Raw genomic sequence first — 21520 nt, forward strand, 5'->3', positions numbered from 1 at the left:
TTGATTAAACTTCATTTGTTAGTCCAGCCTTGTCCTGTTTTGTTTGTTTAGTTTCTGGGGGTTTAACGTCCCAAAGCGACTCAGGCTATAAGGGACGCCGTAGTGAAGGGCTCCGGAGATTTCGACCACCTGTGGTTCTTTAACGTGCACTGACATCGCACAGTACACGGGCCTCCAGAATTTCGCCTCCATCGAAATTCGACCGCCGCGGCCGGGATAAATTGTCCTGTGTTCCTTCTCCTTGTGCTTTCGTACTTTCGCTGGTGAAGTTCTGTCTGAAGCGCTCCAACTAGCCCACATGGTTACCTTGTTGTGTCATCGTTTTGAACTCAGTAAAACACCATCAGCGCATACCAATGTGCATCTGATATATACGTTTTATTCTGATAGACAGCAAAGGACTGGAATCGCCTTTCTGCCAACGCAGTTCCTCACGCTAACCCAGTACATTTCAAGGCATTCATTGAAAAACTCATAGAAGAGCTGTAATTGCCCACCCCTCATATAGCACCCCCACGGTGACATTTCAGGTGTAAATAAATAAATAAATAAGTAAATAAATAAATCAGGTGCCCTGATATTACAGGCGGTCGCTGGTAATGATAAAGGTAAAGAAAAGGAAAAGGAAAGCTCACAAAATTCGGGTTCAGAATTTTTTAGCGCATATATCTGAGGAAAGATCACTCCACCAGGCTCATCCTTCTAGCGCAATGCTTCTAAAGTTTCTGGCAAAGCAGCAAAGCCCCCACAGACCTATAGTCCTGTAGTCATTTTCTGGTCCTTTCTGGCTCAGAATGGGCAGAACGCGCGGGAGAAGCATTCAAAAATGGTCTATAGACAGTCTACAGACTTATTATAGACTCTATTGCTTTCCTATAGATATTTAGTTTTTTTTATTCATAGTCTATAGACTGTCCATATACAAAAGTCTACTAAAAGCATGTGGCCATAAATCTATAGATTGTTTATAGACTGTCTATAGGATTTGTATTGTCTATAGACTGTTCTCTTGTGTTTGTCTATAGAGAGTCTATAGACTTTTTTTTGAAAGCGAAATTTATTGCCCCAGGGCATCAATGATAGGTGAAGGTGTGATGAATGATCTAAATGAATGGAAAAAGGTTAGCTGATTTGATGAAGTCCAGTAGAGAACGATGGTACGGTCCCTGCGTCCAGGCAATGTATGAAGAAGGGTTGCTTGGTGAAAGACCTGCTACCATCAGGTGCCGGATCCTTGTAGGCTTGAGAGCTGGGCAGTCCCACAGTAAGTGATGAATGACGGCCTCAATGTCCTCGTGTTTACATACCGGACACCCTGGCCGAGGAAACAATTCTCGGTACTGAGGCCACTTCATAGACAGAACTGTACGGACAGTCTATAGACTGTCTAAAGAAATTTTTGTAAGGGATGCACCCAAGCGCAGCCATACGGCTACAAATGAAAGATTGGGTGGATGCCATTGAGTAATTACTCGCTTATTACACATCTACTCCACCTTGAGGGATTCCCTTAAACATTTGACCAACACTGTTCTCACTTCGAGCTTTTGATCAATTCGCTATCGCCCAACCATAAGCTTGCCGTCCCGGTTAGCTCAGTTGGTAGAGCGACTGCTCCGGTTAAGCGGTGGTCCCGGGGGGTTCGAACCCCGTACCAAGACGAATTCGTTAACTACGAAGTTTCTGAGAAAGCTCTGTATCTTTCCTTTGTAGCCATATAGCTGCGCTTGGGTGGATGCCAATGAGTAATTACTCCCTTATTACACCACCTTAACGTGGTACGACGTCACTAGAACTTTCGTTACTCTTCCAACACAGTGACGTCAGTATAAATCGCGCTAGCGATGAGTCGATCGCGAGCATGAGCATTTAGGAATTCTTTGGTACCGAATTAAAATATCTATTAAGCGTCTGTTGTGTCCAACACGTGACGATGAGTGCCCTTGCGCTCTGAGGAAGCCGATAGCAGGCTATTTATAGCCTCAAAAATTTGGTGTATCAGCCCCTTTAAGCGTGTATAACCTGCGGACTGTGTTCCGAAAAATACGGTACTTTGGAGTCTGCAGGCCCGTGCTGGCGAATGTTGCATCCTTACAGCCAGCTCCTGATGTTTCCCTGCAGGTGTGCGGTGATAGCGAATACATGTCGCATATGCGACGCGACGAGGCGCACGAGACAATGCACTCGTTTCGGCTGAACCCTCGCTCGGCGGTGACTTTCGACACCGAGGACACCATATTCGCCAAGGTCGGTCGACACCAACTGTTTCTCTCGTTGCTCACGATAAGGCTCTGCCATGATAACTTAAAGGTGCACTAAAGAGGAATCTGAACTAGTCTTTTTACCGCGGGAACTCTACCTACAAGTTCCGGGCATTCTTAGAAACTTCGAATTATTGTCCTGCGCGGCCGATTGCCCTAATTAAATCGGATTAAACGTCCCGGCTCCCGCCTTTTCTTTTTTTTTAACTCAACGCGGTAGGTAGGCGGAGTCAACCAACGCGTCAGCCATTCCCGTGGCGGCTTGCCGCTCTGCCATTGGCGGAGAGATACGTAAATCATAGAGTCCACGTGTATTTTTATTTCCGTGGGTCTAATTTCCGGCTATATTGTCTGTTACGTTTCGGCTACGACGCGCGGTATAGCCGGCGCGGATGCAACGGACGCCGGGGCTTCGTTCAAAGCGGCGGTCATTTGGACCCGCTCAGTGCTGCCGTAACGCCTCCCGCCAAGCGCGTCCAGGCAGGTTTCAATGCCACGTGTCGTCGTGTGTGCGTGTGTGTGTGTGTGTGCATGTTGGTGCCCACGCTTGTCAAAGCGCGGCAGCCGGGGAGAGGAGCTCCCCAACTGGGAGGCGAGGAGGTCTGACCGGCGCCGGCCCGGCGGACGCGCACGTCACGTCTGAACATGTCTGAGCGTCGCCGTATCGGGCGCCTCGTCCCAAGCCGTTCCTTCTTGCCCTCGACTCCGTGGGTATAAAGGGAGCTGCCCCGGACGCCAAGGAGAGACTTCGATTTTCTTCCTTCGAGTAACGTGGTCGCCCTGACCGGCTGCTCTTTTGCGATGCCAGAATAAACAAGTTGTTCTGTTGCCAGTCGACTCATCCTTTGCCGGGACCTTCGGATGTTTCCAGCTTTGCCCCAGGCCGCCAGGCCAACGCTACCCTTGGGGCTTGCAACCCTTTTGCAACAACTGGTTGCCAGCGGTGAGATCCCGACAACGGAGGCCAGCAGCGAGGATATGCGGTCAACTGTATGCTGAGCAGCACAACGACCACCCGGGAGCAGTGCAACGAGCCCTGTGTGATGACTGGTTGCCTGCAGCGGAACGACTGCGCTGAATTCTTGGCTGCGAGTTTTGGTGAGTGCGGGACTTTCTTCTTCTGAGTTTTGCCAGGCTTTTGTTAGTGTCAGAAACAGAGCTGGTAATTGTGGTTGTCGTTGCTGCCGGGTTAGTTTGCGGCAAGACAATAGTAGGCAGTAGAGAAAGCAGCATTCGGAACAGCCATGGATTTGAAGTCGTTGCACAAACCGAAATTGCTGGAGCTTGCAAGAGAGTTGGGTCTGGATGTCTCAGACAAACTCAGAAAACCAGAACTGCTAAGGGCTATTCTTGAGTTGGAGGCTGAGGATGACGAGCTGTCGGAATGCCTTGAGACCATTGAGGAGAGGGAGCAAAAAGAGAAAGACGAGCGCGAATGTAAAGAACAAAAAGAAAAAGAGAAAGACGAGTGCGAACGTAAAGAGCAAAAAGAGAAAGAGGAGCGCGAACGTAAAGAGCAAAAAGAGAAAGAAGAGCGCGACCGTCAACACGCTTTGGAAATGAAGCGTCTCGAGGTAGAGATGGAACGCGCTCGTAATGGAAGTCAGGCACACGGTGCAGGAGAGCGGGTATCGGTCAAAATGACTGACCTGATGCGGCCGTTTAAGCTTGGAGAGGACATTGGTTTGTTCCTGGTTAACTTTGAGCGAACGTGCGAGAAGCAGGGGTTCTCTCGGGAAACGTGGCCACAGCGCTTGCTCACTTTGTTACCCGGCGAGGCGGCCGACGTAGTCGCTCGCTTGAAGAGAGAGGAGGCAGAGGATTTCGACCAAGTGAAATCGAGTCTGCTAAAAAAGTACAGGCTGTCAGCGGAGGCGTTCCGTCGGAAGTTTCGGGAAAATGAAAAAGGCAGAAGGGAGTCATATACAGAGTTTGCCTACAGGCTTATGTCAAACATGCAGGAGTGGCTCAAAGAAGAGAAAGCGTTTGGTGACCACGAGAAAATTCTGCAGTGTTTCGGGCTAGAACAGTTTTATAGTCGGTTACCTGAGAACGTGCGGTACTGGGTCTTGGATAGGCCAGACGTTAGTACATTGGTCATCGTCTTACTGCCTTCATAAAGAGCGATGCCAGAAAATTCTGGCGTCACCTAAATGGAAGCAAAAAGGAAATTAAGAAAATTAAAATCGGAGATGCAACAATATCTGATCCCCCTGAAATCGCCGAACATTTCAACGGTTACTTCCAGAGTGTATTCACTGCCGCAGAAGAATTCAGGGTTCACAGTACACACTCAGCAGGCGCGGATGATCTCGTGGTTTCTAGGGAAGGGGTCACAGCTATGCTTTTAAAACTCGATGCTAAAAAACCTTCTGGTCCTGACGATATACCGAATTCTTTTCTGCGACGGTACGCGGAACAACTATCTCCATTCTTAACAGATATCTTCAACTTATCACTTGCCACAGGGGAAATACCACATGACTGGAGGAAAGCACGTGTGGTTCCCATTTACAAAAATGGTGATCGTTTATCTGTGTCAAATTACCGCCCCATTTCAATCACGAGTACGTGCTGTAAGCTCTTTGAACACGTCATTGCCACCTACATCAGAGATTTCCTAGAAAGCCGCAACTTTCTATCACAGTATCAGCACGGTTTTGGGAAGCACATGTCAACTGTTACCCAACTTGTTTGTACTGTTCATGATTTCGCACAAGCTCTTGACATGAATGGCCAGCTGGATGCGCTGTTTTTAGACTTTTCGAAGGCCTTCGATAAAGTGCCGCATGGAAAGTTGCTGTACAAATTGGAATGCATTGGTCTTCCTTCCTGCGTTTTGCAGTGGATACGGGCGTACCTTAGAGATAGGCAGCAGTTCGTTGAAATTATGAATTTCTCGTCAAAAACGCTTTCTGTGACTTCTGGTGTCCCCCAAGGCAGCGTCTTGGGGCCGCTATTGTTTTTGATATACATCAATGATTTGTCTGATGTCGTTCATGATGGTGTTGCTATCCGATTGTTCGCGGATGATTGTGTGCTTTTTAAGAACATCACAGCACCAAATGACCATACAATATTACAAGCAAACCTAGAGGCTATTCATGAGTGGTGCATTCGATGGGGAATGCAACTAAATGCACAAAAAACAGTTCTGTTGCGAGTTACAAGGAAGAAAAATATCAGCACCTATTCTTACTTGCTTAACAACAATATTATAACAGAAGTAGACACGCATAAATATCTTGGTGTGACGCTAACAAATAAACTAACTTGGTCTCCGCATATATCCGCCATTTGTTCTTCCGCTATTAGTAAGCTGTGGTCCCTAAAGAGGAAACTTAAAGGTGCACCTGTCGAAGTTAAGCTATTAGCTTATAATGCCTGCATTAGAGCCAAGCTCGAATATGCCTCCATTGTATGGGATCCGCACAATAAGAAGGACATATTGCAGCTCGAGCGAGTCCAAAGAAAGGCTGTCCGGTTTATTTTTAGCAAATATAAAAGGCACGATTCTCCTTCCTTATTGATGCGGCAACATAGTATAGGAACATTGGAATCCCGTCGAAAAATTAGTCGGCTCGCTTTTTTGCATAACTGCGTCTCAGGTACGCTGAGGTTAAACATGCCAGACTGTGTTAAGCCACATTGCACCAGGAAAACTCGACACACACACCCTCACTCCTTGGCCCCAATTTTTGCACGAACCAATACCTATAAGCATAGTTTTTTTCCCAGGACTACCAGTGAATGGAATTCCCTGCCTTCGCACACTTTCGCAGCCTGTGACTTTGTTAAAGAACTGGAGCGTCAATTTTTGCGCTGTTAATTGTAGTTCGCTGTTTATGAATTTTTTGTGTGAAATTTGTTTCTGAACAGCTGTATGCTTGTTATATGTGTACTCATGTTTTTGCCGCGGATGCCCCTCCTGCCTGGGCCATGTATATGTATGGTCTGCAGTATCTGAAAATAAATAAATAAATAAATAAAGCCGCCGAGCTAGCCGAGGAGTTTGTGACGCGTCGGGCTCGCGGAGCTAAGGACGGTCAAAAGGGTGAATTTGGCTCCAAGTCTGAGAGGCCGAAGTTCACACCCATGAGAGCAAGGGGGGACACACGTAGTGCGGATGCGAGTGAAAGCAGTCCGACCGAACGTAAGGAGACGGCGGCAGCCGAAGCCGAACGCAGAAAGCGGTTCGAGAGGAGGCAAGCGCGCGTGTGTTATACGTGCCAGAAGCCGGGTCACTTTTCGGCGCAGTGTCCAGAAACAAAAAGAAAAGTCGTGTGTTTGTCATTATGTAGCACTGACGAGAACATGAAGCTTATTGAAGGACCTTTCGGAGCACTTGAGACGGAGGCCGTAGTGTCATCTATGCTGCCCCCCCAGTACCCGTACCTATTTTCGAACAGGTCCGATCACCTCCTGCGCGAGAAGGGGCTTTTGTTTGGTGAGGCTAGCGTTCAGGCCTTAACCAGATCGAGAGTTCGGGAGCTCGCTGCAAAGGCGGTAGTTGCGGGGCCGACGTTGTCGAACAATGAGAAAGGGTCAGAGGCGCAGCAAGCTGATACTCAGAGCACGTCCGAACTGAATAAAATTGAGCCTGTAGCGTTGAAGGCACCAGGTACTGGAGAGGAAATGCCCGACACGGGAAAGTTAGAAGAGCTTCCGGTCGAGCTTCCGGGACTAGGCTCAGTGACGAACAGGGAAGACACTGATCAGGTCATTAGTGACTTACTCAGTAAAGCACCGCTGTCGCCTGAGCAGAAAACCGAACTACACCAACTCTTACAAGAGTTTCAAGGTCAGTTCTCTGAGAGGCCTGGTAGGACTTCTGTCCTTACTCATGATATAGAACTTACCTCCCCAGAGCCAGTACGATCCAAGGCGTACCGGGTGTCACCCCGCCAGCGCGATATTATGGAGGCTGAGGTAAAGAAAATGCTACAGCTCGGTGTTATTGAGGCGGGTGAGAGTGATTATACCTCCCCTTTGATTTTAGTGTAGGTACCGGGCAAGGAACCTCGTCCTTGCGTCGACTACCGCAGGCTTAATTCCATCACTAAGGATCAAATTTATCCGATCCCTAACATCGAGGAGCGCCTTGAGAAAGTTAGTAGCGCTCAGTTTATTTCCACCCTAGATCTTGTCAGGGGTTATTGGCAGGTTCCACTTACAGAAGAGGCTAGTAGGTATGCGGCGTTCATTTCACCAATGGGAACATTCCGTCCTAAAGTTTTGAGTTTTGGTTTGAAGAACGCGCCATACTGCTTTTCAAGCCTCATGGACAAAGTGTTGCGGGGACAGGAAGAATTCGCTTTACCGTATTTAGACGACGTAGCGATATTCTCCGCATCCTGGTCTGAGCATATGGCACACTTGCGGGCAGTGCTAACCCGCCTGCGCGAAGCGGGCTTGACAGTCAAGGCTCCCAAGTGCCAATTAGCACAGGCCGAGGTTGTCTACCTCGGTCACGTGATTGGACAGGGTCGTCGCCGCCCCTCTGAAATAAAGGTGGCCGCTGTGCGAGACTTCCCGCAACCGCGCACGAAGACCGATATTCGGTCGTTCTTAGGTGTCGCCGGCTACTATCAGAGGTACATCCCCAGGTACTCCGATATCGCGGCTCCCCTGACGGATGCTCTAAGAAAAACAGAGCCCCAAACAGTCGTCTGGAGCGAGACAAAGGAAAGAGCTTTTAGCGCCCTAAAGAGCGCCCTAACAAGCCAGCCTGTGCTACGATCGCCAGACTACACAAAAGGGTTCGTTGTTCAGTGCGATGCTAGTGAGCGAGGCATGGGCGTTGTACTGTGCCAAAGGGACAATGGAGAAGTGGAACACCCCGTCCTGTATGCTAGTCGTAAGCTGACCTGTCGTGAGCAGGCGTACAGCGCCACCGAGAAAGAGTGTGCGTGTCTCGTGCGGGCCGTTCAGAAATTGTCATGCTACCTAGCCGGCTCGAGGTTTATCATTGAGACGGATCACTGCCCTCTCCAATGGCTGCAAACCATCTCTCCCAAAAATGGCCGCCACCTGCGCTGGAGTCTCGCTTTGCAACAATATTCCTTTGAGGTGCGTTACAAAAAGGGGAGTCTCAACGGTAACGCCGATGGCTTAAGTCGAAGCCCCTAACGTAGGAATCCGCCTCAAAGTTGTTTGTTACTGATGTTTTCTTCCTGAGGCAGGATTTTTAACATATTGCTTTTGTTTAGTGTTTCAAAGTGATTATGTGCTTTCTAGTGCAATTTTCCAATTTGTGGACGCGTTCTGAGTGCTGCTTGACTACTGTAAGGAACTAGGCAGTAGTATAAAAGGGGAAAGAGCCTGGCAGAGCTTAGTGAGGGTTGTCTCGTGCTTGCTGACTGAGCGGTTGCGTTTCGGCGTAGTTCTAACGCTTGCTGGGAACGAGCACCAAAAATGGCAACTCTCCCGAGAGAGAGAGAGAAAACTTTTATTTCTTTCCAAGAGGTTCGCGGGGATGAAGACTTCCTGGTCGTCTTGCTTGGGTGCTGGCGACTTGAGTCTTCAAGCAAGAGTGGGCCCTCAGTCCAGGGCTCCACTGAGTTGTGCCGCTTCAGTTGCGTGCTTTACCAAGGCCCTCTGGACCTCAAGCTCGCTGCTGAAGAGACAGCTCTCCCATTGCTCCGCACTCGGTGTTTGTTGATTGTGGAATGCTATGTTTCTCTTGCATTCCCAGGTGATGTGATAGAGTGTGGGCGTACTGCCGCACCAGGGGCAGTCTGGTCTGAATTGCGTTGGTGATATCTTGTTGTATGTGTGTAGGTTAGGGAAGGTGTTCGTCTGTAGCCTACGCCATCCTACAGCCTCTTCCCTATTTAGTGCTTTGTGTGGTGATGGATATCTCTTTCTGATTCCCCTATATAGTTGTAGGGTCTCTGTGTAGCCCCCCTCGCATATGAGTAGCCGTGACTCCGAGACGATCGATAAGCCTGCTCGGTAAGTGAGCCCTCGAGCTAGACTGTCCGCCCTTTCGTTTCCTGCTACGCCTGCGTGGGCTGGCACCCAGATTATATGTTGTATGGGTATTCTTTCAGCTGAGGCTGCCGCCTCGCTGATTATTCTGAGGGCAGTGCCGCTGATATTGCCCTTCGTATAGTTTCTGCATGTTTCTTTCGAGTCCGTTAGGATATTTAGGGAGCGACCTTTTCTGTAGCCTTCGGCTATCGCTAGCGCGACGGCAATTTCTTCGGCCTCTGCTATCCCTGACACCCCTACTGAAGCGCAGGTGATAGTTTCCCCTGTACCGTTGACCACCGCTACCGCGGCTGTGCGTTTCTCTGCTCTTGCGTACATAGAAGCGTCTGTGTATAGTGTGCTTTCGGATTGGCCTAGCCTTCTGTTTATCTGTTCGGCCCTGGCTCTCCGCCTTTCTTCGTGTAGGTTGGGATCCATATTTTTAGGTAAGGGTCCCACGTTGAAAGTTCTTCTGAGGTCGTCTGGAACTTCTGTGTATCTGTCAGCCAGACCACTTGCGTTCCGACCTAGCCTTTTTAGGAGCGCCCTTCCTGTGGGGGAGCCCCTGAGCCTCGTCAATTGCGCACCCATTTGAGCCTCTGCTAGCTCGTCAAAGGTGTTGCTGACTCCGAGCTGGAGTAATTTTTCATTTGACGTGTTCCTGGGTAGGTGCAGAGCGATCTTGTAGGCCTTCCTTAGTATACAGTCGGCTTGCTCTCTTTCCGCTTTTGTTGTTGCGTGGTAGGGCAGCGAGTATGTGACCCTGCTGACGATTAGGCTGTTTACGAGTCTTAGGGTGTCGTCTTCCTTCATTCCGTATCTTCTTTGGGATACTCGGCTGATCATTCTTCCTACTTGTTCCGTGGCTTTCCTGAGCAGGGTGATGGTGTGGCTGCATTTGCGGCTACTCTGTAGCCACATGCCCAGAATGCGGATTATGTTTTTCTCCGGGATCGGTTGTCCCTCGAGGACGACGTCCAGCGGGGCTTGGGTAGGGTGTCTCCCTATTCTGATGAGCTCCGATTTTTCGGTCGAGCATTTCAGGCCCCTCTCCTTCACGTAGTCTTCTACGCAGGTGGCGGCTTCCTGTAGTCGGTCTTGTTTTTCTCCTAGCGATCCTTGGGTGATCCACACGGTTATGTCGTCGGCGTACATGGCGTGTTTGATACCCGGGATCTCTTTGAGCTTTCTTGCCAGTCTTAGCATTGACATGTTGAAGAGCACCGGCGATATGACTGAGCCTTGGGGTGTTCCTTTGCAGGGTGTGGCGAAGACGTCACTTCGCAGCTCGGCTAGCCCTACGGTCGCTGTTCGGTTGCTTAGGAAGGCCCTGATGTAGTTATGGGCTCTCCTTCCGCAGTTCGTGTCGTTTATGCCTTCCATGATGGCGGCGTGGCTTACGTTGTCAAAGGCTCCTTTGATGTCGAGGGCCATGACAACGTTTTCTCCGCTTCTCGGCATTTTTTCAAGTACTTCCTCCTTTAGCTGGAGGAGTACGTCTTGCGTGGACAGGTGGGCTCGAAACCCGTACATGCTATCAGGGTAGAGTTGGTTTCTCTCCAGGTGTGACTGAATTCTCTTCGTTACTATTCGTTCGTACATCTTGCCTAGGCACGATGTGAGGGATATCGGCCTGAGGTTTTCCACTTGTAGTTTTTTACCGGGCTTCGGAATCATCACCACGACCGCGTGTTTCCATTCGGCGGGTACTGTTCCTTCCTGCCATAGTTTATTGAGGTACGCGGTGAGCTGGTCAATAGCTCCGTCGCTTAAGTTTCTGATCAGTGAATTGCGGATTCTGTCTGCTCCTGCTGCCGTGTTTCTTGTTGCCGACCTGATCGCATCGACCACCTCTTCCCTGGTTATGGGCCTGTCCATGACGGGGTTCTCTTCGCCTTGATATTCCTCTTTGTAACACTCGACCTGGTCGTTGCCGTAGCATTTGACCCGGACCTCCTCCAGTAGTTGTTTATCTGTACCGGTGTATTGGTGCACCAGCCTTCGTATTGCTTTGCCGCTCTCCGACTTGTTTTTGCTTGGGTCCATGAGGGACTTGAGGATCTGCCACGTTCTGGCCGTGCTCAGGGTGCCGTTCAGCGCGTTGCTAAACTGCTGCCATCCTTGTCTGGCCAGCTGCGTCGCGTACTCCTCCGCCTGCTTGGTGATTTCAGCTATCTTGGTCTTGAGCTTCCTGTTCAGCTTTTGTCTTTTCCACCGTGCGGTGAGTCCGCGTCTCGCCTCCCAAAGCTTGAGGAGTCGCTTATCCACCTCCGGGGCGTGTTCGGTTCGGTCCACTTCTTTGGTGTAGAGTTCCTGGACCTCCTTGAGCTGTTGGCTCCACTCCCCCACAGATACAATGTCGCCTCCTTGCATCTGTCTACAGTGGGCCCTGAAGGCGTCCCAGTTGACGAGACGGGTCTTGCCTATTTTTCGTTTTGTGTCTTCGGCTGTGATGCTGGTTTTCAGTATATAGTGGTCGCTTCCTAGGTTTTCGAGTAGGTTTTCCCACTCGACCTGTCTGGCGCCCCTCACAAAAGTCAGGTCGGGGCAAGTGTCTGGGCTGACGCTGTTACCCTGTCTGGTTGGTTGGGTTTCGTCAGTTAGGAGATCGCAATCCGTTTGCTCTGCAGCGTCGCTGATTGTTCTTCCTTTTTTATCGTCTTTGCTGTAACCCCATTTTGGGTGCTTGGCGTTGAAATCGCCTGCTATTATTAGGGTGTTGTTGCCCGCTAGTTTTCTAGCCTCTGTAAAAAGCCTGCTAAAGTCCCCATCCTTCTGCTTAGGCGGGCTGTATAGGTTGATAATAAAGGTGCTCTTGGATTGTGCTTTCTTTTTAGGTATAATCTCTGTGATCGTGTGGTCGATCCGAGTGTCCGTTATTTCGTCGTGTGCTGTGGCTACCAATTTCTTGCTTACGAGGGTCGCCGTACGGCGAGCTTCCTGACACGTATAGCCCCTCAGCGAAGGTGTGCAGTTGGCTTCCTGTAATATAATTACGTCTGGTGGGGTTCCTTTGGCATAAATGTACTGCTGCAGGAGGCCTTGTTTTTGCCTGTACCCCCTGCAGTTCCATTGCCATATCTCTAATTGTTGGAGGCGTTCTGCCATGATGGTGTATTAGGGTTGGAGTTGAGGGTTTCTGCGCCGAACCTGCGTTCGTTATATAGGCGTTCTCTAGCGTCGTTAGTCGTTCTCTGCGCGTTCTGATTCTTAATGTGTGTTCTAACGTTTTGCTCTAGAAGGGCAAATTTCTGCTGCATAAATTGCATCTGCTCTTGCGTCTGTTTCTGCATGTTCATTATGAGAGCCTCGAGCTTCCCATCTTGTGGCTGTGTTGCTTCCACCATTGGGGGTGGTGGGGTCTGAGTTTTGGGCTGTGTCTGCCCTGTCCTGATTTCGCGGAGTTCTTTAAGGACCTCGCTCAGCTGCTTTCTGAGTTGGCCTAGTTCCTGTCTGAGGGCTTTGTTCTCTTCCGTTAACTGTTTCTCGCGAGTGGATTGTGTGTTTGTGTTTGAGTGCGGAGCAAAGAGCGTTTTGGGAGGGCCGTCTCCCCAGCTCACCTTGACACCGCCGGTCTTCTTTTTCTTCTGTTGCTCTTGTCCTTGCTTCTGCTTCTGTTGCTGTTGTCCCAGGGGCGGGAAGGACTCGTCCCGCTCGGATCCTCGACTCCGGCTCCGGTTGCGGCTGCGTCCGCGGCTGCCGCTGCGCCCGGATTCCTGGCTCTCGTCTCGGAACCACCGCGGCCTTCTTCTGCGGCTGCGGTCCCGGCTCTTGCGTTGCTGCTGCAGGGGGCCCCACCGCAGCTCGCTCGCTGATTTGAGTCGTTGTTTGCAGTCCCTCGTGCCCGTGATGTGGTCGCCGTCACACACTAGGCACTTGGGTGTACACTGGTGGTCCGTCGTTGGGTTCTGAAGTCCGCATTGTCTGCAGACCTTGGCGTTCGGGTTTGGGCAGACGTCCATGCGATGCCCCTGTTGGCCGCAGGTGTAGCATACCTGCCTTGTTGGCCTGTACGGGTGGCACCGGTATTCGCTGCTGTGGTAGATGACAAACTTCGGAAGAGTAGGGCCGTCGAAAGTGATGAGGGCCGTGCTTGAATTTCCAAGCATTCTTGCCGTTATGACTCTGACGCCCTGGGTGCGAAGTCGTATGTGGGCCTTGAGTTCCTCGGATGTGGTTTTCGGTGCTGGGCCGTGAATAACTCCCCGTAGCGTTCCCTCCGGGGCCGCCGCGTGTGTGTTCACTGCAAAGCTTTTGCCTCCAAAGTTGATCTGCCTGATGTGCAGAACCTTCTTGGCTGCGTCTTCGTTAGCTGTGCTCACGATTATGATGTTCGAGCCGTGGCGAAGTCGGACGAGAAGATCTTCTTCCTTGCATCCTCTTCCGGTGGCCGCAACCACCGCTTCCACCACTTTGTATTGCGGTAGATCCTTGACTGCGAGTCCCCTCGGCCGGAGGACTATCTTGATGTCGTCTTTCGGGAGAGGAGGCAGTCGCAGCCTCGGCCCTCCCTCCCATTGTTTCTTCTCCGGTGCGCCAGCTGCGCTTCTTCCCGCTTCGTCGGAAGATGGCGACCTTCCTGCGCCGTTTCCCGCCAAAATTTGCGGTTTGTCGCCGCCATTTTGGCGTCTCTTCGATTTCTTTGACTGGACGACCGCCCAGCCTTCTGCTTTGTCTGCGTCCATTCCGTTAACTTGTGGTCGTTGTAGAGTCGATGGGGTGCTGCATCCCGGGGCTTGAGTCCCTGTAGCGACGAGGCCGTCGTGGCCTCGCGGTACGTGGGTCACGTCGATGGTGTCGTGGAAGTCTTCTTCCATGTTTTCGGGCGGTTCCGTAAAAAATCCTGGTTGTCTTGTGATTGTGGGTTGTTCCTGACTCGAAGTTTTCGTTCGGGACATCGCTCCGATGCGTCTTCACCGCGGGCCGAGGCCGGGAAGGCCGCGGAGCCCCGAGCTCGTGCTAAGCCTCGTTAGGCTTAACGCCTGGCCGACCACGTGGGAACTTCAAAGTCCGATAAAATCCTAAAAAATGGACCCACCGGCTTGGAAGTGGTATCCTCGTGGTCCGCTTCACTTTCGGCGTCGGTTCCAGCAAGAATTTTGGAGATCCGTAGGGATTAACCGGGTCAGAGGACCCAAAAATCGCGGAGCGCATGTGAGGCACGTCCGTACTCTTCGATCGCAGCGCCTCCCTCCAGAAGTCACTTTGCAGTGTCCTGTGTGATCCTGAACATGAGAACGAGGCCTTCTCTGTGCGCTGCGCTCAAGCAACGTCGAGGGACGACCGGTTTCGATTACGAGCATCATCGAGCGACATCCCTCCGGACAGCGGATGCAGTCCCCTGACCATCGGGATCTCCTTCTCCCGGCGGGGCGGTCTGTTACGTTTCGGCTACGACGCGCGGTATAGCCGGCGCGGATGCAACGGACGCCGGGGCTTCGTTCAAAGCGGCGGTCATTTGGACCCGTTCAGTGCTGCCGTAACGCCTCCCGCCAAGCGCGTCCAGGCAGGTTTCAATGCCACGTGTCGTCGTGTGTGCGTGTGTGTGTGTGTGTGCATGTTGGTGCCCACGCTTGTCAAAGCGCGGCAGCCGGGGAGAGGAGCTCCCCAACTGGGAGGCGAGGAGGTCTGACCGGCGCCGGCCCGGCGGACGCGCACGTCACGTCTGAACATGTCTGAGCGTCGCCGTATCGGGCGCCTCGTCCCAAGCCGTTCCTTCTTGCCCTCGACTCCGTGGGTATAAAGGGAGCTGCCCCGGACTCCAAGGAGAGACTTCGATTTTCTTCCTTCGAGTAACGTGGTCGCCCTGACCGGCTGCTCTTTTGCGATGCCAGAATAAACAAGTTGTTCTGTTGCCAGTCGACTCATCCTTTGCCGTGACCTTCGGATGTTTCCAGCTTTGCCCCAGGCCGCCAGGCCAACGCTACCCTTGGGGCTTGCAACCCTTTTGCAACATGTCTTTGACTAAAACTGTTTATTCACAGAAACAAAAAAATTAAATAAAAGCGAAAGCGAAGCCGCCATTGGACTGGCTGAAAGGCACTCCACGCGTTGGTTGACTCCGCCTATTTACCGCGTTGAGTTCAAAAAAAGGCGGGAGCCTGGACGTTTAATCCGATTTAATTAGGGCAATTGGCCGCACAGGATTCAAAGTTTCTAAGAATGCCCGGAACGTGTAGATAGAGTTCCCGCGGTAAAAAGACGAGTTCAGATTCCTCTCTAGTGCAAATTTAAGACTCATGGCACGAGCAGATTCATGGGTCTCGACATGCATGTCGTGCCTCATGTCACGAGGTGTGTGAGACCACGTTGCAGCTGTCAGCGCTGTAAACACAGAAAGCGTTGTTTAAGCGGTACGGCACACGTGACGTTGTGTAACTGAGAAAAATAAATTGTTATCAGTGTTTGAATACCATAATCATGTAGTGGAGCGAGGGCAATGCGTTGACGTTTCGGTTTTGTTTTCAGCTTTTCAAATATTTTGAGAAGTTTAAGTTCATAGTAATGTAAATCATTTTAGTGCTGAAGTAACAGTTATTACGTGTAGTATTTGCTCCATATAATTTAGGGGCTATCGCTGTCGCATGCTCTGTTTATAATCAGGCGTGACGTCACAGTCCGTCGAACGTGGGACTTTGTACATCAGCAGTGGAATCAATCAGACAGTCAAGCAATCAATGAAAAAGTGATAAAAGTGTTATAGCGCTGGTGCTTATTACGGCACGGTCCAGGAACTACGGGCAAGATTTGAGTGTGAGGTGCGTACAATACAAAAGACTGAATAATTTAACTGCTTCCTTAGCGTTTTTAAGCACGAAACTAAAATCTTTAAAATAAGAGTAAAGGTCAGAACAGGTTTGATTTGGTTTATGGAGGTGTAACGTCCCAAAGCGACTCGGGCCATAAGAGACGCAGTAGTGAAGGTCTCCGGAAATTTCGACCTCATGGGGTTCTTTAACGTGCACTGAAATCGCACAGTACACGGGCCTCTAGAATTTCGCCTCCATCGAAATTCTACCGCCGGGGCTGGGATCGAACCCGCGTCTTTCGGGCCAGCAGCCGAGCGCCATAACCACTCAGCCACCGCGGCGGCAGAGTTCAGAACAGTTGAGAATATTGTCACGTAGTGATGACGGCAGTCGAAGGAGCGATGAAGACGGGCAAAAGTTCTTCTAAAAGAAAACTGTTTATTGGGTTGACCTGCGCCCAGAATGGACTGAATGACTCGGCGGCGGCGAAAGCAACAAGCGTGCTCGGCGGTCGTCGAACAGAATGCCCGCTGCTGTTGGCCGTTCTTAATTTAAAGCTGATAGTGAACTTTCGAGATAAAGCCTGCAAAGCTACTCGAACTTTCTGGAACAAGGTAGAATCGGCTCCGCATGGATGCGATTAATCGAGATAAATCTGGTCGCGTCTTGCATCCACAAAAAAAGTGATAAAGCGGCGTGGCGGCAGCTTTGAAGAAGGAACAAACACTACAAAGATTCGTGGCAATATTCAAAAGTTCAATCGATCAACTGCTGGCGACTTCACTTGTTTAGGCGTGACACGTGTTCCGCCTTCACTCGTTCCCCGTAATCATACCGCGTTTCCTTCGTTTGACTCTGACGCAGATGTGCAAGGCCCGGCAACATGTTTCTTCCGTGCTTTACGGACTGGCTCTGTTCGACGCTGAGTTCGACGACGGGTCGAACGAATGCTCGGCCACCAACAAGTACGGCAACTTCACCCTGGTGCGGGCCGCGCGTAGGGCGCTCGAGTACGTCGACAGCGCCTCCTTCACCCAGAGATCCCAGTGCACCAGGGCTCCGTAGCGGCCAACACGAACAATCCGCCCCCCGTTCTCTTATACCCCCCCCCCCTTTTTAAATTTCCATTTCCGTAGAAGAATAATTTCTTATCGCTGATCTCTGTGACGCTGTGCGACCTTACTTGTTACAATTTAGAACCGCTGTGGACTGAAAACATTGGCCTTCTCAGGAAGACGACGGTGATAATTGTCATAAAGCTTCCGTTATTTCTTCGGGAGTATTATTGGTTGTCGGTTGACCCTTTCCTACGGTTTGTGATCAGCCGCGTGAGTGCAGAATTGAACGCCCATTCCAAATACGAAGTTACAATAATTAACTTGCAAAGACTGTCCAGTATTAGGAAGGAACGAATGTTTGAACGAGCGTAAAGACGCCTGTACACTTGTCTAGAGATGTGTGCAGGACGGGCTCCGTATAACGTGTTAGTGACATCTAGCAGCTGCCCCTTACGGGAGAGCTTGTGTCTGAACGTATCCTTAATACAATCCGTTGTTGCTCCTAATATCTTTGTTCCTCTGTTTCATGATGCTTTTCCGCATTGCTATTCCGTTATTTTTTAGTTTTTCTTGCGCTTTGCAATGATTCATGTTTCTATTATGACGACTGCTTTTTCTGTAGTTTTGTATTGGCAATTTTTGTTGCAATCGTGTATCACTTTCTGTTTTAACATTGTGTACCTTGCTGCTCTACCATGTTTCTGTATTTAAGTTTTGTCCTCTGAAATATTTTCGCTCTCTTCCTTCGTTCTATTTTGTACGCCCCACTCCGGCTGTAGTGAACAGTGTGTTGTGCGTGCACGAGCTCGCCTTCCTTTTCAAGCATGGACATCACACGCACCCGACCTGCACATATGCCACTGTGTAAATAGAATACTTGTATATTGTACCTCTCCACCCCTATCATTTCTGGCTGTCCCTTCATCTCTTTCATTTCATTTCTCCATTCTGCCTGCTATCCTTTATTTCCGCTGCCCCAGCTCAGCTGCTTCACGTAGCGATGACAGAGGCCGGGGCTAGCAAAAATTCTTGCTTCCTTTTTACTATTATTTTAAATAAACCACTACTACTACTACTACTACTTGTAGTGCTCACATCCTTTTTGTCCTCCTTTGCTCAGGGCCATTTTGCGCCCCTGAAAGGTGTTTTGAAATATTCTCGGGCAATCAATGCGATTGATGCGAAGGGGAATGCGTTAGCAAGTCAACTCCATTTTATGAGTGCATTCACTCATGGTGATCTCTTTGTGCAGTCACGAAAACCAGTGCTTGCGCAAGGGACATGTGGCGCCCTCTGAGCATGAATCTCTGGCATGAATCAAGTGCCGCTACACCACATGCTACTACTACTGACGCTAAGTATTAATATAAAAAGCTGTACGACCCGTGTGCAGTGCATTATAATATTCAGCAATACTCCCTCATGCAATGTCCTTTGTGAAACTTTGAGGAATGAATAAACATGTGCACAGGCCAGAAATCAAGTTCAATTTAACAAGGTCCGCTTGGCGATTTCAGCGACACCCACGCGAATGCGGCGATAATAATTCAATTCGTCGGCGTCGCTACCACGCCTACTGCGACGCCTGCCGAATGCGCCACTCGTTTTTTTACCAGGATGGATGGATGGATACGGCCGAACCCTTTAAATCGGGCGGTGGCTCAAGCCACTTAGCCATGACTTATGAAATTTTACTCTTCTCTTGATTTTAGCCACCAATCAGATAACCTTCGCTGGGTTACTTCTACCCGCTTAAAATCTGCTTTCCCTTCACTGTCCTTAAACCCCAATGCCTTGGGTAAATCAGCCCCGCTGCCTTCCACTGTAGGGTGAAGCCCTTTACAGAAAAGTATCAAGTGTTCAGCCGTTTCCTCCTCCTCTCCACACGCAACGCACAACGTGTCTACCTAGTGGTGCCTGATGTCTTAGGCCGCAAAACTCCCGTCCTGCCTGGCCTCAAACAACAAAGAGCTTCCCCTACAATTATCATAGATATTTTCTTTGGCAATTTCCTGCTTAAAAATCCTGTGTGTTCCCAGTGCTGATTTCGTCAGGATCCCTGTTTTGCACAGAGCTCTCTCTATCTCTTGAACCTTTTTCTTAACCGATAATTGCTGATTTGCCCCCTATACTGCTGTCCAGATATGCACAATTGGCAATTTGTTTTTTTTATTTGGCAATTTGTCTTCAATACACACTTACGTCATACCCTGCTAGGTAGAAAAAAAAGTCTGCAGTTACCTTTAACAACGTGCTCATCGTGGTCATGCGCTGGCATACAAGCTGAATTCTGTTCATGAGTCGAAGGCCTTGACACTGCATTTGTAGGCTGCTTATCTGGGTACGTTCCATATCACCTCTGTCTTAAATGTCTAGCAGAGAATCTAGCACTGCCTCAGGATGATTACCGTGCGATACTCATGTTATGAGCCCATAAAATGAAAGGCAATTGCCTAGGATTAAAAATTCGGTCAGAGTATGGTCCTTGTTGCATCCTGCAGACTGCATTGTGGCTCCGAACAGATTCTCCAGAGGATCTTGGCTAAGCTTTGAAATCACCAGATACGGTTTTATGGGGGATTTAACGTCCCAAAGCTACTCAGGCTATGAGGGACGCCGTAGTGAAGGGCTCCGGAAATTTCGACCACCTGGGGTTCTTTTACGTGCACTGACATCGCACAGCACACGGGCCTCTAGAATTTTGCCTCCATCGAAATTCGACCGCCGCGGCCGGGATCGAACCCGCGTCTTTCGGGCCGGCAGCCGAGCGCCATAACCACTCAGCCACCGCGGCGGCTCCACCAGATATCTGTACTTCAGCTTTTCTGTCAAGTATGCCAACAGTTGAACTCCTGAAAATATTCAAACGAAGAACAGCGGCTGTTGAGGCGCTCAGAAAACCACGACCACTTTTTACAAGCCTCGTCAAGGAATGTTAAAAATGTCTTTGTACGTGAACGTCACCATACGTGAACAAAAACGTGAGGTGACCCCGAGAATCGCGCAAACCAGCGCAAAACCGCACAACGAAACAACGAAACCCGCCGCGGTGGCTCAGTGGTTAGAGCGCTCGACTATTGGTTCGGAGTACCCGGGTTCACTTTAAAGATCCCCAGGTGGTCGAAATTATTCCGGAGCCCTCCATTAAGGCACCTCTTTCTTCCTTTCTTCTCTCAGTCCCTCCTTTAACCCTACCCTTACGACGCAGTTCAGGTGTTCGCCGAAATGTGGGACAGATACTGCGCCATTTACTTTCCCCAAAAAACGTGCCGATAGTAAATATTTAGTGTTGCTTCGCCCTGGTTGGGTCCGTCATGAATCTTATCACTCAGATTTCACTTTGTTTCTGAATCTCTGCATCCGTGCGTAGACACGTAGCGTTCACAGCACTGATCCTACTGCGCATATGTGCAGTGCAACTACTTTGCTTGATAACTATGAAAAAAGAGATAAACAAACAAAAACGAAGCGCTGGGAAATAATTGTAACATTCTGTCTTTGGTGTTAGTGAAGGGAAGTTGGTGGCGCTCGTGAGAAGTACCTCTCTTCGAGAAACATGCTACCAAATGGCATCCTAACGTCTTTCTTCGGCTGCCTTCTTGAGAACGTGAATTAGCTAACCAGCCATTCAGTTCGGGAAGTGCTGCTTTGTTTAAAGGAGCGACCATTGTGTGGTACTCTCGAAGAGTATGCCGGAAGTGATACTTCTGGAGTGACTTCGGCTTCGAAAACCAAGAAAGCCTTGCGCTTTCTGCCTTCGGCGAGAACACTGAATGAGCGTCCGAGGAAGCCAACGTCAGGTTCTATGTCTAAGTAAGTGCCGTTTAAATCGCATTTGTATTCACACGCGCAATGCCTCGCTGAACTGTCGCGGAGAGGTGCAGCGGAAAGGAAACAAGGACGACATAGACACTAAGGAAACAGGACGAGTGCCTGTGTCGTCCTTAGTGTCTATGTCGTCCTTGTTTACGCTGCACCTCTCCATGATGCCTCACAGAATGGCCCACACGAAGGTACAAATCGCTGAGCTGGTTGATTTGTGCATCGCCTTCCAGGCAGTAGCTTGAGCAGAAATGTAAGTGTAGGCAGAAACAAACGAATTAAGTTGTTTTCTGCACGTCTCTTGCTTACAAGATGGTTCTCGCCTGTTTCTCTGGTTTTGTTTTATTTTTCTTTCATTAGCCCTAAGCACGATGCAACCTCCCGTTAACGAGAATACGTTATGGTAACGTAAAAACTAGGCGCATATAAAATGACGATCATGCAAAAATGTCAATGGTAGTGACTGTTCTAAATTGCTTAAACACTTCCCGGTGAGAACAGTACTTACATCCATGAGCTGATTGCCGTGCAAACGTTTTTGATTGTTTGACTTTATGCTTACGCGACATTTCGGGCAGCTATATATGCTTGCAGTACGTTTGCGTCCAGCGTCATTTATCCGGTTGATAAGAACTTTTCCTTGAGTCGTTTACGTACC

The 21520-nt window shown here is 49.9% G+C and overlaps 1 protein-coding gene across 1 annotated transcript in view; it reads left to right on the plus strand.

Moving 5' to 3' along the window:
* The window catches only part of LOC144110555 (uncharacterized), a 36350-nt gene extending 19273 nt beyond the window's left edge, over positions 1–17077 (plus strand). Inside the window, exons 8-9 of the mRNA XM_077643568.1 lie at positions 2122–2247; positions 16847–17077. Of these exons, the coding sequence (XP_077499694.1) occupies positions 2122–2247; positions 16847–17047 (327 nt within the window). The 3' untranslated portion in view covers positions 17048–17077. The remainder of the gene's footprint in view (positions 1–2121; positions 2248–16846) is intronic.
* The last annotated feature ends 4443 nt before the right edge of the window (positions 17078–21520 follow it).

This window comes from Amblyomma americanum, chromosome 11 (genome assembly GCF_052857255.1).
Source record: "Amblyomma americanum isolate KBUSLIRL-KWMA chromosome 11, ASM5285725v1, whole genome shotgun sequence".
Taxonomy (NCBI): Eukaryota; Metazoa; Arthropoda; class Arachnida; order Ixodida; family Ixodidae; genus Amblyomma; species Amblyomma americanum.